The sequence below is a fragment of the Lepus europaeus genome, chromosome 9, assembly GCF_033115175.1.
Source record: "Lepus europaeus isolate LE1 chromosome 9, mLepTim1.pri, whole genome shotgun sequence".
NCBI lineage: Eukaryota > Metazoa > Chordata > Mammalia > Lagomorpha > Leporidae > Lepus > Lepus europaeus.
The window spans coordinates 40,368,532-40,385,276 of NC_084835.1; the positions used below are offsets into that span (position 1 = coordinate 40,368,532).

The 16,745-nt window shown below is 44.3% G+C and overlaps 1 protein-coding gene across 3 annotated transcripts in view; it reads left to right on the forward strand.

Annotated features, from left to right (window-relative positions):
* The window catches only part of SLC25A26 (solute carrier family 25 member 26), a 141,344-nt gene that overhangs the window by 119,476 nt on the left and 5,123 nt on the right, over window positions 1–16,745 (forward strand). For all 3 annotated transcript variants that reach the window (XM_062201231.1, XM_062201232.1, XM_062201233.1), the window contains 3 exons: window positions 1,411–1,455; window positions 9,591–9,660; window positions 16,112–16,176. In XM_062201231.1, the coding sequence (XP_062057215.1) occupies window positions 1,411–1,455; window positions 9,591–9,660; window positions 16,112–16,176 (180 nt within the window). The remainder of the gene's footprint in view (window positions 1–1,410; window positions 1,456–9,590; window positions 9,661–16,111; window positions 16,177–16,745) is intronic.

Genomic DNA, 16,745 nt, shown 5'->3' on the forward strand with positions numbered 1-16,745 from the left:
CTCAGGGCTGTCATTTGCTTTGGCAGACTCTCAGTTTCTGATTACCATATAAATATTTCAGAAATAACTTAATGCCCTTAATTCATGTGAAGGTTAACACCCTTTAATTCCTCTGACATCGTGTGAGCACACACCCACATGCACACGTGCAGGCACACACGCCACACTGTGCTCTGACCGTATGTTCGATAAGCTAGGGCATTAGGTCCACTGGAGTTGATGGGTTTTTACTTTGTAAATACATGGTGGGTTTCTCTTTTAGAATGTCAGACAATTTAGTCAGCAGCAAGTAGCGTGTCCCGTAGCCCAGTTTATGTGCCGCTAAATGGGTTTAGATGTGTTTCATGTAGAGTGGGGATGCGGGCTTCTCTGCACCTCAGGCTCCTCACCTGTAAAACGAGGGTGCTAATAAATAGCTAGCCGGTACAGAGAGCTTGAGAGGGTTCAGCTGAAGTCAGAATCTAGGAGATGCTGATCAGCGAGCAGAATGCCTGGCCCACGTAAAGGGCTGGTCAGTCTTGGCCCTAGCTGTTCGAGAACTCTGGACGCACTTAGGCTGCTTGCACATGTGGCGATTATTGCAAGCACTCCTATTCATTAGCTCCCATGCACCTTCACTGTACCTGCACTCGGGAGGAGTTCAGGCGTTAGCCACTTGGGCAGGGGTCTGCACAGAGCTCTACACGCTGCCTGTACCTGCTGTTGCTTCCTGCAGGGGGAGCTTTCTGATCCCAGACAGGCTGCTCTGCCTCTGGAGTCTTGGGTCTCATCTTAGGCTTGTGGGTGCTCCCTTCTCTGGGCCTCCACCCACCCTTACTTTCACCATGACTTCTCTCTCTCCCTCCTGGACCTCTTCTCCCACCTGTCTCCCTCTTCTCTCTCCCCCTCCTCTCTTCACTTTGTTTTTTCCCTTCCTGTCCTCTCTTGGCCCCTGTTTTCTTCTCCCTCTCCTCCTCTCCTCTCTCTCTCCTCCTTTCCCTCTCTCAGCTCTTTCTCCCCACCTCCCTATCCTCCTCCTTCTCCTAACACTTTGCCTGCTGAGGAGTAGGCAACCTTGGCCCTTAAGCAATAAACACCGAATCTTTACAAAGTCCTTTTTCCTTAGGATGCGAAATAGTAGTTCAACAGCCAGCTGCTGTCTATAGCGTTCTCCTCATTTCATTTTAAAAGGGCTTCATAACATCATTTTATGACTTGTAGGCTCAGAAAGTTATAAAAGCTGCAGTTGGCCATTCCTTTCTATACCTCGTGTCTACTGTACCTGTAAGCTCATTTAGTGGTAGCTTTGTTTCACACATGAAGTTAACTTGAAATGCAGCGTTTCTAAACAGCCGTTTTAGTTTCCTGTAAAAGATCAGGCAAACTCTGATCTTTGGTGTCTAATGTATTTAATTTTTTTTCTCTCTTCAGATTCCTTTCTCTTTGGTCCAGTTTCCCTTGTGGGAGTCCTTAAAAGTAAGTTTTTCAGTCTTCATATACAACTTAACTCAACCGCAAAACCCAGCAGTTTTAGTGTGGAAAAGTGGAATCTAATGTTGACTAGAAGTGTAAAAATGCAAAGTTACTAATAGTTGAAAATATTTGTGCGATTTATGTGTCAGTTTGTCTTTTAAACTTGTTCAGTGTCTGTAGCACCAAGAAATAAGCAAAGCTTGTTAGTGATTGAAATCCACAGATGTGAAGAAGAAACTTTGCTTTCTTCTGTATTGGCACTTTGTTGTGGTCTGTACAAGATTTAACTCCTAAGTCGTGTGGCTGACACACCCCAGGGTCTTTCCATGAATGGGAACAGGAGCACGGAGACTGACTGTGGTGTTTAGGAGGTGGGCTACTGGGAGGCCCTGTGATCACTGGGAGTGTACCCTCCCTCAGAAGGTGGTTCTCCCTGGAGAACTTGTTATGAAAGCCCAAGTTGGACCCAGGTGCTCTCTGTTCTTTGTGGCTCCCGGTAGGATCCCTCCTACATGCTCTGCCAGTTGTCATTTCGTGAACTCACAAGAGGCTAAGCACTGGGACCTGCCTGGTCTTGGACTGACAGCTTACAAGGCCATGAACCAAAATAAACCTCACTTGTTCATAAATAGCTTCTTTCAGGTAGTTTGTTGGAATGACAAAAAAGCTAATACATATGTTGTCGGTTTTAATTTTATTTTACTTCCGTGTGCATGTGTGTGTGTATGTGTGTGTGTGTCTAGGTAAAAGAATACTATGGTAAGTGGAAAAAAAATGGCAGTGAGGCCCTGAGTGTTGGAAGGGTGGGAAGGCTCAGGCCCCCTGACTGCCCTTCCACCTCTGGTGCTCAACCCAGACTAGGGGCCCCTTGTGAGAAGGAAGACTGTGGGGACTTGTGAGTTAGCTTTGGGGAAGGTCGCACATCTGTTTAAAACATAAATAAAAATTTAAAAACCTGTTTTATACATGCAGAAACATTGCATTAGGTTTTTATCTTCTTGGTGCAGTGATACTGAAAATTGTAGGTTGTGGTGTGAATTTTGTAGGTCCTGGCCGGCAAGAGTGTCAGTAGGGGGTCACAGCATAGAGTATGTTTCTCACTGTGCATAGTGTTTAAAGAATTTGAAAGCCCTGGTAAAGTGAAAATGGATAGCTGATAAGGTTTTTTAGTATATTTTATTTATCCAGTGTTTTGGGTCTTTTGCCACTGTTTTGTTTGTTTTTATTTTTGTCATTTCCTCTGTGCTGCATGGTGAAAGTATTTCTCAGCGGTGTTTCAGAGCGTGATGTCACAGCTATCCAATGAGAAGGTCACATTCCATTAGCATAACAACTCTCCTTTTTAGTGTGTGACAAGAGAACAATGAAGCCAACAGCTGTCCGGCAAACAAGACTCACTTTATTAAGGTCTCAATAACCAGCATTCACACACAATCTGCACATTCGAGCGTCCTGTGCCCTAACTCTGAAAAGCAGTGTTTTGAGGCCCACAGAAGGGAGAAGCATGTTTCTTTTTCAATATTAAGAACACTGTACGATTCTAGCTGCTTAAGAAACATCTAGAATGTTTCAGAGTAATCATAGATAACAATATTTTGCTTTAATTTTTTTCTTTGAGCAAATGTGAGGGTGCTATAAGGTTTTTATTTGAAATTTATTTTCTTGAACAGTAATTTTTATACAGTAAAAACCACTACATGTTTTATGGGTTTTAATGAATGTTTATTACTGTACCATGACCATTATAGAGAATAACTATTACCTCCCAGAATTCTGTCCCTGGCATCTACTGTTCCTAATACTTTTCCTGTTTCCCAGAATATCATATAATACAGAGTCTGTCCTGTAACAGTCTGTGCCTTACTTCTTTCACTTAATGTGATTGTTCCTTTTTACCGCTGTGTAATATTCCACAAAGATGTGGGTATACAGTTACTACAATTGGCTTTTCAGTTCACCACTTTTCACGTATTTGAGTTGTTTCTGATTTCTGATGGTTATAAAATAAGGCTGCTGTGAATATTCACCTTCAGTGTTTGTGTGGGCATATGTTTTTATTTCTCCTGGGTAAGTGCCTAGCAGTGATGTTGCTGGTTCATGAAGAAAGTATGGTTGATTTTACAGGCAATGGCCAGAGTATTTTCAAAAGTGGCTGTAATATTTTACTCTCCTACCAATGGTGTATGAGAGTTCTACTTATTCTGTATCCACATTATTATCTGATATTATTACATTTTAAAAATCAGTTGTTAAAATAGTTGCATACTAGTGTCTCACTGTGGGTTTAATTTGCAGTTACTCTATGAATAAATTGACTTGAGCATCTTTTCATGTAATAATGTCTTTCTTACATGTGACTGTGAGTCACATGCTTTTGTAGAAGTAGGCTAAGACTTTGTCCCTTTTATTTTTGTGGTTATTATTCTATCCATTTAAACTTTTGAAGCCGTAGTGAGAAATTATATTATATGGACGGATTTCTCTATTCTGTTTGTCTGGTAAAATTGTTCTCAGCCAGAACTTTCACCTTGTATAGGAAGTGTCCTGTACTACAGGAAGTAAGGCTCTAGAGGTAGGGGTATACACTGTCACCTTAAACTTAACTCTGCTAAAATCACATTTGTCACCTCTTTTAAAATCTCTTCCTGCTGCCTACCCCATTTCTGCTAATCATTCCGCTGTTCTTCTAAGCACCTGGTCCCAAACCCTAGATTAAAATATCCTGTCTGCTTTCTCTGTTGCCAGATCGTGTCACTCAGGGAGTCTGGCTGAGCTTGACTTTCAGGACCCATAGCCACCCTTTTTCAGATTGTTATTCCTTGTGCCTGGCCCACGTGCTAACAGCTTCTGAACCTTCTCTTGCATCCTACATGTTGAATTTGTGGGATTGCTCGTAGATGTAACTTTGAAATCACACTTAATATTCTCAGAAACATACAGCTTTCTGAGACTCTGCGACATGAGGTTGTTGACATTCCGAGGTGCGTGCCCGCACCTAGTGTTTGCAGCTCCCTCCTCTAGACTTTCTTCTTTCTTTCCCCTGCTGGACCTTTCCCCTCCATGCAGAGTTTCTTCTTCACTGCCTCTGAACATGCTGTGCCTTCCTTAGACATGTGCTTCTAAGAGTCCAAATCCACTGTGTCTTTCAAAGCCAAGTTCAGCTTTTGATCTCTTGCTTGGAGTCTTCTAATCTAGGCCTTGAAGGTTTGCCATACCTAACGTTTGTCAGTAATGTTGATTGATACTTAATCACTTGCTCTGTTGTGTTGAGAACTTGTTGGAACCACACGTGGTGTGTTTGAAGGCATGGGCCTCTTCTACTCTCAGATGCACAGCACGTGCTGTCAGTGTTCGTTTATTGCCTGGCGACTCTGAGCTAGACCTTCACACTTGCAGGACAAGGACGAGTGGGACATGGTCAGTGCCTTTGAGCGGCTTAAGGTCTGTCAGGCACACAACCCATAGGTAACTTACGTGCAGTGTGTGTCTGCTTGAGGAAGATACTCAAGGTGGTGTAGGGCTGGCCCCCTGGCTCCTCAGATGCTGTCACTCCACTAACCTCATGTCTGATGTTTTCCTTTTTTTATAGTGCATAGATATTTAGGTGAAAAAGATAAGACCCCATAAAGAGAAAGGAAATAAGAAAGGATGGATTATCCCATCTGGAACCCCAGAGATGATAGTTTTTTTTTTTCAGGCTTATATTTACTTTGGGACAGGTTAGCAGCTCTTGATGTAGTCGGTGGTTTTTATCACCTCACAGAGATCCATAGCTGTTTGTTTGATCTTGTCTCTGGCTTTGGATCCCTCTGTATACTGGCCAGCATCTTTGAGCTCCATGCTAACCGTTGCTCTGCGTGCCAGCTGCCTCTTTGCTTGAGATGTCTCAGGCTGACTAGTTCAGAACACAGCTCCAGGCTTTTGTTTGTTGTTGTTTTAAATGGAGAGGTTGCACAGGCAAAGCCAGATAGAGACTTCTGTCGTCGTCTTTTTTTTTTTTTTTTTTTTGACAGGCAGAGTGGACAGTGAGAGAGAGAGAGAGACAGAGAGAAAGGTCTTCCTTTTCCGTTGGTTCACCCCCAATGGCCGCTGCGGCTGGCGCACCGCGTTGATCTAAAGCCAGGAGCCAGGTGCTTCTCCTGGTCTCCCATGGGGTGCAGGGTCCAAGCACTTGGGCCATCCTCCACTGCACTCCTGGGCCACAGCAGAGAGCTGGACAGGAAGAGGAGCAACCGGGACAGAATCTGGCGCCCCAACCAGGACTAGAACCCGGTGTGCCGGCACCGCAGGCGGAGGATTAGCCTAGTGAGCTGCAGCGCTGGCCGCGATTTTTGTCACAGTTCTGAGATACGTGTTGTCCTCTTCTTCATTTTGTCACTGTTCTGCTCATAACCAACTGTTTAAGCTTTAGCAAGTTTTCTAAAGTGTCTCTGAGCCTCACTTAGTTCTCTGTTAGAGGACAAAATGGTGAATAGTGTGTATACCATGGAAGAGTACGGGGAGAATTCCATGAGTACATGCATGTGAGGTACTTGTGCCTGGAACATGCTGGGCTCTGTATGGGTGTGTGCAGCCTTGCTCTCTAAGTCATCATTTCTGTCAAGCTGTGTGTTTACCACTGAGGGTTGTGACTTGACTTTAAATGGTTTGGTTTTTCAGAAGTTGTTTGTTTGAAGATACTATTAGCATCCGTTTTAATTACAGATTGATTTCTTTCTATGTTCTCAGACTAATCTGTGCAGGTGATAGTGGAAAGTTAGGCTTATCTGCAGAGAGGCTATTTTTAAACAGTGTCTTCAGTCATCTGAGTCTATTTTGATTATGTTTTTCTCCCTTGGCAACTGAATTGTTTTCTGTCCAGACAACAGGCACCTCTATGAAGCTTTCTGTATCATCTCCTTTCTGTTTTATAACTCCTCTCTTTCCCCCACTGAACCTTCCCCAGATGTTAGACCGAGGGACTCTTGTTCTCCTTGACTCTAAAATGCCTGATGGCTGGTAGGTTCTCAGGAAGCAGGTACTGAATTTGTGAATTTCACAACATTGTAGATTTCTTCCTCCTGCGTGATATCTAGTGCACATTTTGTGATTTGTTCTTTACTATAAATGCAGCATGACTACCACTATTTTCTGTCTGTCTGGAGTCATTGTGCTCTTTGGATCTTTTGAAGGTATCAGTAGATTGACTTTAACTCATCTATAAAAGTCTTGTATAACTTTGACTTTCCTTTTCTAATAAGATGGTGAAATAAGTAATGGCATTAAAGATGGCATTAACTTGATAACAGTATATATTATGCCATGTTGAAAGTAAATAGATTTTATTCTGTCGTGTTTCTTACTCTGGCTGCAATGCTTAACACACTCTAGAAAAAATAACGCTTTTTACAAAGTATACAGATTTATTTGCAAACATTCAGAGCATTTACAGAAACACACCAAGTACTGTGCTTAATGACAACACTATCTTTAGAAACTGATTTATAATAAAACTTTTTAAAGCTTATCTTCTTTCACAAGCAAGGTTATAAAAATCTATTTGATAGCTGTACTCTTAGTAGAGTAAACTTAGGAAGTGCGGGAGTCCTCAGGCACCACACACTGCTGTGCATCTCACTTGTTAGATAATTTACATCGTTAGGTGTCTGCTTAAGCAAAGCTGGTAAAGTTGACAGAGAAACGAGGGCGGTGTATGTGTTCATTTGTTTCTGTGGTGCCTTCTCCAGCTCTGTAGCTGCCCCTCCATCTTCTGGGGTCTACCAAGGGTAGGACATTAGCACCAGGTTTGCTGGACTCTTCTCCTCTCATTTGTGGTGCATTCGGTCACCCCTAAAATTGTCACTCTCAGTAGGTCAGGAGACTAGTCTAGGTGTTAGTATATTCAGTTCACCTTTTCGGTAATATTTGTGGCCATCCTTGTGCCTGCAGTGATAAGCTAAAGGTCTGCCCCAGTACAGATAGGCAAGAAAAGGAATCCTAATCAGAAAGGAAAACACTGTATTCCCAGATAGGGTCATCTGTGTAGAAGATTGGATGACCCTGCAGAAATGCTACTAGAGTTACTGACTGTAGCAGTTGAGTTTCGCAGGGTTGCATGATACAAGCTCATTATTCAGAAGTCAGTTGTGTTGACAGTCGATTTCTGCTGACTTCACAAAGAACAACCAGAGATTGAAATACAGAGAACAGATAGTAGGAACCAGCGTTGTGGTGCAGCAAGTTCAGTACCACGTAAGACACCTGCAACCCATACTGGAGTGCTGGTTTGAGTCTCAGCTTCATGCTAACACATCCCGAGAGACAACAGATGATGGCTCAAGTACTTGAGTCCCTGCCACCCATGTAGAAGACCAGGATGGGTTCCAGAGTATGGCTTTAGCCTGATGCAGTCCTGGTTGCTACAGGCAATTGGGGAATGAGTTAGGAAATGGAATATCTCTGTGTCTCTGTCTCTGTTGTTTTGCCTTTGATGAAAAATTGTAAGTATGCTTAAAAAAACCGCAGCCTCATTTATAGTCCTCTCAAACGTGAAATACTTAGGGATATGTATGACAAAACGAGGGGAACGCCTGTACTCTGAAACTACAAATCAGTACTCAGAGATGTTAAAGATGGCCTAAGTAAATGGAAAGGTGAAATTATAAGTCAAAGAATTCATTTTTATTTTATTAATGTCTCTCTGTGCCCCCACATTACTGATAGGTTTTATGTAGTTTCAATCAAAATCTCAGTAGATTATTTTGAGAAAGTTCATCTTGCTCTTAAAAATTGATATGAAAACCTAGAGTCACCAGGACAACTTTGAAGAACAAATTTGGTAAAATTAATGTTACCTGATAATAAGATTTATTATAAAGCTATAGTGGTGAAGAAGGTATGGAATTAGTATCAAAATAGATGTACAGATTAGAACAGAAGAGACTGGAAATAGCTCCACACCCATAGGGACAGCTGATTTTTGAGAAGCCAGTTCATTGGAGCAAGTAATTGTCTTTACCGGTTGGCACAGCTCTCGGATATCCTAGTGTCCAAAGGTTCAGTCTGTAAATTGTAGCACTTAAAAAAATCGACTCAAAATGAGTGGTTAGACATAAATGTAAAACCTAAAAATAGAAAATTTCTAGAGGAAAATAAAGTTTGTAACTTTAGTTTATGTGAAAATCTCTGAGATGTGACAACAAAAGTAAGATCCATAAAAGGATAATGTGGACCTTGTCGGTATGAAAATCTTGGATTCTTTGAATTCTTCAGAGAATCAAAAAAAAAAAAGAAATAGGAGACTATATTTGCAAATGACTTTTATCCAGGATATATAATAGAATCTAAAAATTTAGTAATTTAGGTAACAGATAACACACAAAAAAATGTGCAAGCCATTTGGATACCAAAAAAGGTTGGTGGCATGTAAGTCCATGAAAAGAAGCTCAACATCATTAGTCGTTAGGAAAATACAAAGTAAAGCAGTGAAATACTACTGTACACTTATTAGAATGGTTAAAATTTATAAATGATCAGAGATTAGAGTGCCTGGCTTGTGTTCCTCACCATTTTCTGTAACTTTGTCTTGTCTTCTACTACGTCATAAACTCCTGGTGAGCAAGGCATTGTGCCTCTGTCATTATTTTGTCTAGTGTGAAGCTCAACGTGGGTGTTTGTATAATCTTCAACCTGTTAAGTGAAGTACAAAACCTGTTGTGACACATCTTAAATGATATGTAGGTAACGGAATTAGCATCCTTCAAACAGGTGCTGTGGATTAGGATTGTGAAAGGAGCAGAGGAAGTTGGCATATACTATTCGGGACTAATTTGTGAGTGGGGGTGTTTCTGTGTTTAAATGTTTTGTTGTCCTAGAGATGTATTATCTTTTTATCTGTCCATGTATATTATATACACAGATGTGTCGACATATTTCCTAAAAATTGGTTGCTTTGAGCATTCAGATGGGGCTGTCACCCTTGTTCCTTTGACTTATTTTAGAATGTAGTTAAGTCCTTGGGAAAATCACTTAAGTCATCGGTAAAGAATGCCACCAAAATAGCTTCTCACTTAAGTTCCCATCCCCAGAGCTAACCCGCAGGAGGTTCTGATAAATGCAAATATTTAATAACTTGTATTTTTCTTTCTCCTTAAACACAGGCTCTCTGGTCCTGGAGGCAGGATCATGTGGTGGATTCTTGGCAGTCAGCAGTCTGTGGAGCTTTTGCAGGTGCAGAGGATTATATTATACTGGGAAAGACTGAAGAGGGGGGAGAAAAATGTGAAAATAATAACGATACAAAAACAACATTCTTTAGAAATTCCAGATTGTTTAGATGAAGAGAGCTTCGCTAGCTGTTTGAGAGGGATGTTGTGGAAAAAAAGCCGCTCAAAAGGTGTCAGGCTGAAAGACAGCCAATTTGTTTTTGACAAATTTTTCTTTTTCTTTTTATCTTTATTAAAGCCTTCACTCAAACCCTTGGATTATCTTCAAGATGACTGATGAGGGCCTCTGTGGGAAGAGGCTGGCCGAGTGGGTGCGGGGCTGCCGGTGCAGCTGTCTGCCTTGAGCAGTGCTGCGGGGTTTACGTGGTTTCTGCAGCAGGCAGTGATTCACGGCTCCCGTGACGTGTTTGACAGCGACGCTGATTAACCGGTGTCAGGAGAGCACAGGCTGCTCCACGGCTTACTGAAGGCTCAGCTGCCCTGGGTAGAAGACAGGGCGGTCTAAACATCTGGGCATGTTCGAGACGTGACAGCAAGAGCAGAGTGACAATAGGCACTGTTGTGTTACCCATCACTGGATCACAGGAATTTCCCAGTGAGGTTTTAATGAGAACTCAGATTGGTTAAGGAATTCAGAAAGTGATACCCTTTAAAAACCTAAGGGACAAATAGGGCTTATTATTGCAATTAATGGTCAATTGGAATTACAGTGGAAACAAAGTGGAAAGTTTCTAGGTAATTTTCAACTGTTAACTTACATGGGAAGCCCCGGATTGACAGAAGGGTAGCTTTAGGATATAAACTTAAATAGAAAACAGTTCTTTTCCAATTTGTTTAATGCTTGTTGGAATTTTTTTTTTTTTTTTTTTTTTTTTTTTGTGGTTGGAGGGGCGGGGAGGGATTGGGAAAAAAGAAAACCACATTTTATAGGCTCCTTTAAGGAAGTACACCTCTCTGACTTTAAGAATTGCTAATGAAAAGTAAAGATCTTGCCTCTGGATATCAAACTACCCAGACTGGTCATGATCGATAGTTGTTCCCACCCGACATGAAGACGTGGAATAAGCTGTGTCCAAGGCATAGGTGGTCTTGATTAATTTTCCGAGGTCAGGAGTCCTTATATCCCCTAGTCCTTAAGAGCAGTGGGCTTTTTTGTTGACTCTCTCAAGGACCCTGGGGACAAAATGAGCATTTGGAAATGTAGCCATTCTGGATGAAGGCCACTTCTTAAAGTTAACAGTATCTGAAAATTTCCATGTGCTCAAATAAGAGGTATATATCCTCTGGTCCCATTCCTCACGTAGTCTGTCGTAGGCATAAGTGCTTAGATCTGTCAGGAGAGAAAGAAGGAAGCTTTGTGTCAGGCAGGTGCATTCTAGTAGGAACCCTTTCAGCGACGCAACCTGGGCTCTGGGGACACCTGAGGACACTGGGAGTGGGGAAGGGAAGTGAGGTGTGGAAGCCCCACTTGTGAGCACAGGCTGACTGACAAGGCTGGCACGTCTCTGCTGTCCCCCCCCGCCACCAGCAGAGGAAGGGGACTTGAACCTTTTGAGCCACGGTGTCCTTACATGTGATGTGGGAACAGTTGTTGCTGTGTTAGTGCTGTGTAATCTCTAAAACTGGACACGTGTGGCATGACTGCTGTCTCACTGAGAACCACCCACACCCAGAAATGAAAAACTGTTAGAGCAGTTCACTAGCTCATCTTCCCTCCCGCTCTGAGAGAGGACCAGACAAATGAAGTTACTCTGCAGAGTGCTCTCCTCTGATAGCCTACGGCTTCCTACATTTCTCTCCTGTGGTCATCTTACTTTGTCAGCTGAGGTCCAAGAAAATGAAAGCGTTGGCACAAAGTGAGCAAGAAATAGGATGTGAGTAGATCTACACATACTTAGTAAGTGACATATGCATTGCTTGTTTATGTCCCTTCTTGCTTTGTAATTTGGTACATGTTGATCTAGCAGAGCAAGGTTCCTGTTTTAAAACATTCCTGAAGGATAAACATCATTTGAAAATACTCCAGATTGTGAAAAAGTGGTGTTCTGTGAGAGTTGCTTGCAACACTGTGTGTGACACAGCACAGCAGAATGACTGCAGCTTGTGTCATGCACAGCCCCCATCCACACTCACCTGCTGCTCTCCTCTTAGCACAGAGGCACTGAGAAGTTTTGCTCCTAAGTCAGAAGTTAGGTTTCTCATTGCCAAGTGTACGTTGGCCAAAGCATCGCCCAGGAGCCATGCTATCTCAGCCCACTCCCTTGCCTGTGCTTGTTTCATAAACGACTTGGCACAAGTACCCAAAAATGTCTCTCGAGATCAGAGGTGTTGATGGCTTGTCATGCTCAGAAATTGTCTTGGCTTCTGGTCAGGGGTTAAACCAGGAAAATGAAGGACTTTGCCAACCTCCTCACATCAGGTGAACTTCTAAATATAAAACCTTAATGCACTATGCATAATTATGACAGTTGCTAGTGTGGTGATCTTAGGTGTTGTTTTTTTTTTTTTCTTTTTAAACAATTTCTCATAATAAATGTCTCGTTACATTCTGTAAGAAAGAGGGGCGGCCGGTGCCGTGGCTTAACAGGCTAATCCTCTGCCTTGCGGCGCCGGCACACCGGGTTCTAGTCCTGGTTGGGGCGCTGGATTCCATCCCGGTTGCCCCTCTTCCAGGCCAGCTCTCTGCTATGGCCCCAGAAGGCAGTGGAGGATGGCCCAAGTGCTTGGGCCCTGCACCCGCATGGGCGACCAGGAGAATCACCTGGCTCCTGGCTTCAGATCAGCGCGATGCGCCAGCTGCAGCGGCCATTGGAGGGTGAACCAATGGCAAAAAGGAAGACCTTTCTCTCTGTCTCTCTCTCACTATCCACTCTGCCTGTCCAAAAAAAAAAGGGGGGGGGGGCAAGAGGAGAGTGATCTCAGCCTGGAGTTGGGGGCAGGACTTGAAATTCTAAAATAGGGTGAAGGATCATTTGTGTGGCAAATGAGAAAAGCCGGCATGGTCTTTAGAGCACTCTGGGTGGCTCCGGCGGTCCCGCCAGGAGTCCTACGGCTTCTGGGCACTTGTGTGCAGCCTGCCTGTGAGAGGCGCGCCGAGGCGCTCCGGTTCTTCTGGCACTGCTCGGGACTCTGGAGTTCAGAGGAACAGGGGTGGCAGCACGTGCCCATGGTGGGGTGGGGGCTTCCCCCCGCCACTCCAGAGCTGGTGCAGGAAGGTGCCCTTGTTCCCCAAGGACGCAGGAGATGTAGTTTGGTCATAAAAGTGTGCTTTCCCCTGAATCTGGTCCTGGGGAGCAAGCAGCTGGCCTGGCGTTCAGTAGAAAGTTAACTGCGAGGGAGACCACAGGACATAGTGTGTCCCTTGTGATTGCCACCCGAAGCCACCCGGCCGCAGTTGCTGTACCATGTCATTTCCTGTCTCCCATGTTAGCAAGTTCCTTGTATTTATGACCAGTAGCTTACAGTTCCCTTAGGGCAAATGTAGAAAGTAACCACATTGTAAGCGCAGTCCAGGGCCGCGCTGCCCCCCCCCCCCCCATTTTGATGAGTTACTCTAGTACCTCATCTTCACAAGCCCTTCTTGTAGCCATTTATTTTTAATTAAAAAAAGATTTAATGAGTTGAAAGGCAGAGGGAGAGAGAGAGGGAGAGACAGAGAGATTTTGTGCACTCCCCAAATGGCTGTGCCGGCTGGGGCTGGGCCAGGCTGAAGCCAGGAGCCTGGACCTGTATCCGGGTCTCCCACATGGGTGGCAGGAGCCCCAGCACTCAGGCCACCTCAGCTGCTTTCCCAGGCATATTAGGAGGGAGCTGGATCTGCAGGGGAGCAGCTGGGACTGCGGCTGGTGCTCACTAGGGGATGTGTGCGTCTCACGGTGCGGGTCAGCACACTGCCCAAATACTCGCCCCCTTCTCGTAGTCGTATGAAAAACATTCTCAGGTCTGTGAGTTGGAGACATTTTTGTGTTTGAAGATACTCAAATTGATTTAATAACTTACATAAAATACCATTTCTATCATGGTTAGTATACTTAGGGCCTATTTAAGCCGAAGTGTTTCTGTCTTGAACTTTTCTTGCTGTTGCTTTTGTGAAACCTGAATTTGTAAGAGGATATTGGCAGACACCCACAGCAAAGGCAAACCTGTGCTAATGGCCAAGATCAGTGTGCTCTGCAGTTTTCCGGTGTGTTCGATGTCCTCTGTCAACATGCGGGTCTTTTTAATGGCTATGGAGTAGTTTGTGAACATTTTCAAGTAGGAGAGCCAGTCTTAACAAGTGGATACATCTCAATTTGTCTTTCTTAACCTGTATCAAAATCATGATATAGTGGAAAGTGCTAACTTTCAGAGTCCAAATACACAGGACTGGGCTCCATTCTAGCTCTGTGGCCCTGGGCCCACGTTGACTGGAAGATGGGAGAAGTGAATACGAGGTCAAGGGGAGGAAATGCGCCCTGAAAGTGCCTAGCGCATTCCTGGCCTGCCCGCTCTGAAGGAAGCACCTGCAGACAGCAGCTCCCGCCTTCCCCGGCCCCTCCCTTGTAGAGGACGTTGACATGTTCAGTCTGGAAAAACTGCAGACACCTGTCCAGGGTCCTCAGTAAGCCGTTTTGAATGCCTAATGGGTGTCCTAGGTTAGAGATACAAAGGAAAAGCAGTCATTATGTTTCCCTGTCGAGAACAGAACTGATTACTGTGAACAGTGCTGTGAATCCGGCCGAATTCTAGACACTTCACATAGACTCACTTAATCCTGTGTCAAGGCCGATTTTCATTTCACAGATGAGAAAACTTAGGTCCTTAGGAAAGCAATGGCCGAAGCTCAGATTCCAGACTTAAGATCAAGTCCCAGTTCCGTGTGAAGCTGCTTTGCCTCTGTAAGCCTCAGCTTGTTACATGAGCAGCTGGCTCTCATAGGGCAGGCTGCAAGAGTGAGCAGAACCTGTCTGGTGACTAGAGAATGAGGATTTTACCGAAGGGCAGCCAGCTGAAGAGCGGGGGATCTGAGCTCTGGGCTTCATGCCTTTCTCGCCAGACCACCTTGGTCTTCTCCAGTAGGGGAAACAAAACCCAGTATGTGATTTCAGAGTGAGAAGCTTGAGCCAGTAGTAGTTGGTTGCTTTTTCTTTTCTTCCTTACTTAGGATTTTTAAAGATGGATGTGATGCTTTCCTGGACCCTGTTCTATAATTAGAAGAATATTTACTCTTCGAGGGTAGAGTATTTGGTTTTAAAAAATTAAGAGTAGGATTTCAGGACCAGGTCCATGAAATTTTAAAATAACTTTAACAAGTCTGTCAGTTTTCAGGCAAGCTTTGCATGTGGAACAAAGCGTTGCACAAATTTACAATCCAAAGTTGGCTGAAACAAGGTGGTTCTAATATCCATGTTGATTCACACTGCTTAGCACATTCACGGGAAACTAAACATGGATCATAAAAGAAAGTGTGAGTGAGGTGCCCCTTTGAGAAAGGCAGGGTCCCAGTACACATTACAGTACAGGGGAGGGTCAGTTAACAGCTTTGACGCAGCAATAGATTGCGAAAGACACCCGGCAGATCCCTTGTCTGTCCACGGCACCGACAGAGAAAGCTGTGCGCTCTCAGGGCCTCCTGCACACACGCTCTGCTAAGCCCCCATACAGCTGCTGCTTTCCCCTGACCTCATGGAAGCCTGCATAGCCTCAGGGTTGAAAAGGAATCTGTGTTCTGTTTAAGTAAAATATCGACACCATCAACTGTGGTCTGTGTTAACAGAAAAGATCGTTCAATTCTTCTTTCCATAGATATTGACCCTTTTTAAAAAGACAGTTGGCCATGACGGTATTTAGATAAAGAGAACGTGAGAAAGAAGGTAGGAAAGGAGCTATACAGGAGAAGGCTTGTGGAATCGGCGCAGAAGAGAGCTTAAAGTGGTGTAGCTCGAACTGGCCCATGCGCAGGAGCCTGGGGAATACAGATAGCTTGACCGTCGTCACTTGAAGGCTCCCAGCCACGGACGGCCACGCCTCTCGTAACTCCATCCACTCTGCTGTACGAAGAGCAGAGATGATGCAGGCAGCCTGGAGAGAAAGAGCAGCGGCCTATGGAAAGGCCGAGGACACTGGGAACAGCGGGCCGCTCACACTGAGAGTGCGCATTGGGCTGTGCACTGGTTCGTCCTGTGCACACCCACAGAGGTCTTGCTAGTCCCTAGAGGAGCAAGCTAGACGGCAGGGCCTCACTTTGCTGCCTAGGAGGGCGGAGCGTTACGCTGCACCTCTTCCGTATGCAGCTCTCGTTCACGCCACAGAAACACAGCGCGTGGACCAGGAGTGTGCGTGCAGGGGATCAGAGCCTGGGTCAGTCAGGTAGACGGACGTCGTCAGAGTGGAGGGATTTGGGCCGTTGGGAGGAATTACGAAGTAAACATCAGATCGCCATGCGGTAAACAGTGTCTCGGGTCTCCCATACACAGGCGGATGTGCAGCCGCAGTCACCACCCCCCTGGACGTGGCAAAGACAAGAATTATGTTGGCAAAGGTAAGGGGGAAAACCGTGGAATGTGGGCACGACAGTTACGTCTGTTTGCATTAGGACTTGCAGGTTCATAAAGGGGATAGCCGTGCTGTGGCTCCTACCTGTATAGCACCTTATGTGTCCTCCAGAACTACTCATGAAACTGACGTTGACAGAACAGTACCCATGGTCATCCCCAGGACCTGTATCTGTAGCATTTTACCATTTCCAACTCATTTTCCCGTCTGCACGTACACAGAGCAGGGAGCCTCTGCCTGGCAATACTATTTCCACATATTCTGTTGTTACAGGCGAGAGCTCTAAGGATCAGAGTTTGATGAGCCTTAAGCCATTGCCTCTGAACTTGGGTCATGCTTGGCCTTCCTGGTTGAGTTAAACCATTGTCAGAGTATATTACATATATATAAATGATTTAGAAGATAGTCAAAATATATTAAAACAATATTTTATGTGTGTATATTTATGCACATATATACATGATTTAAAAGAAAATAGTTACAATTTAAAAGAAAAATAATTAAAAGAAAAAGCTAGACTGAGAGTTCAGGGAATGCCATACATATATGTGGCCC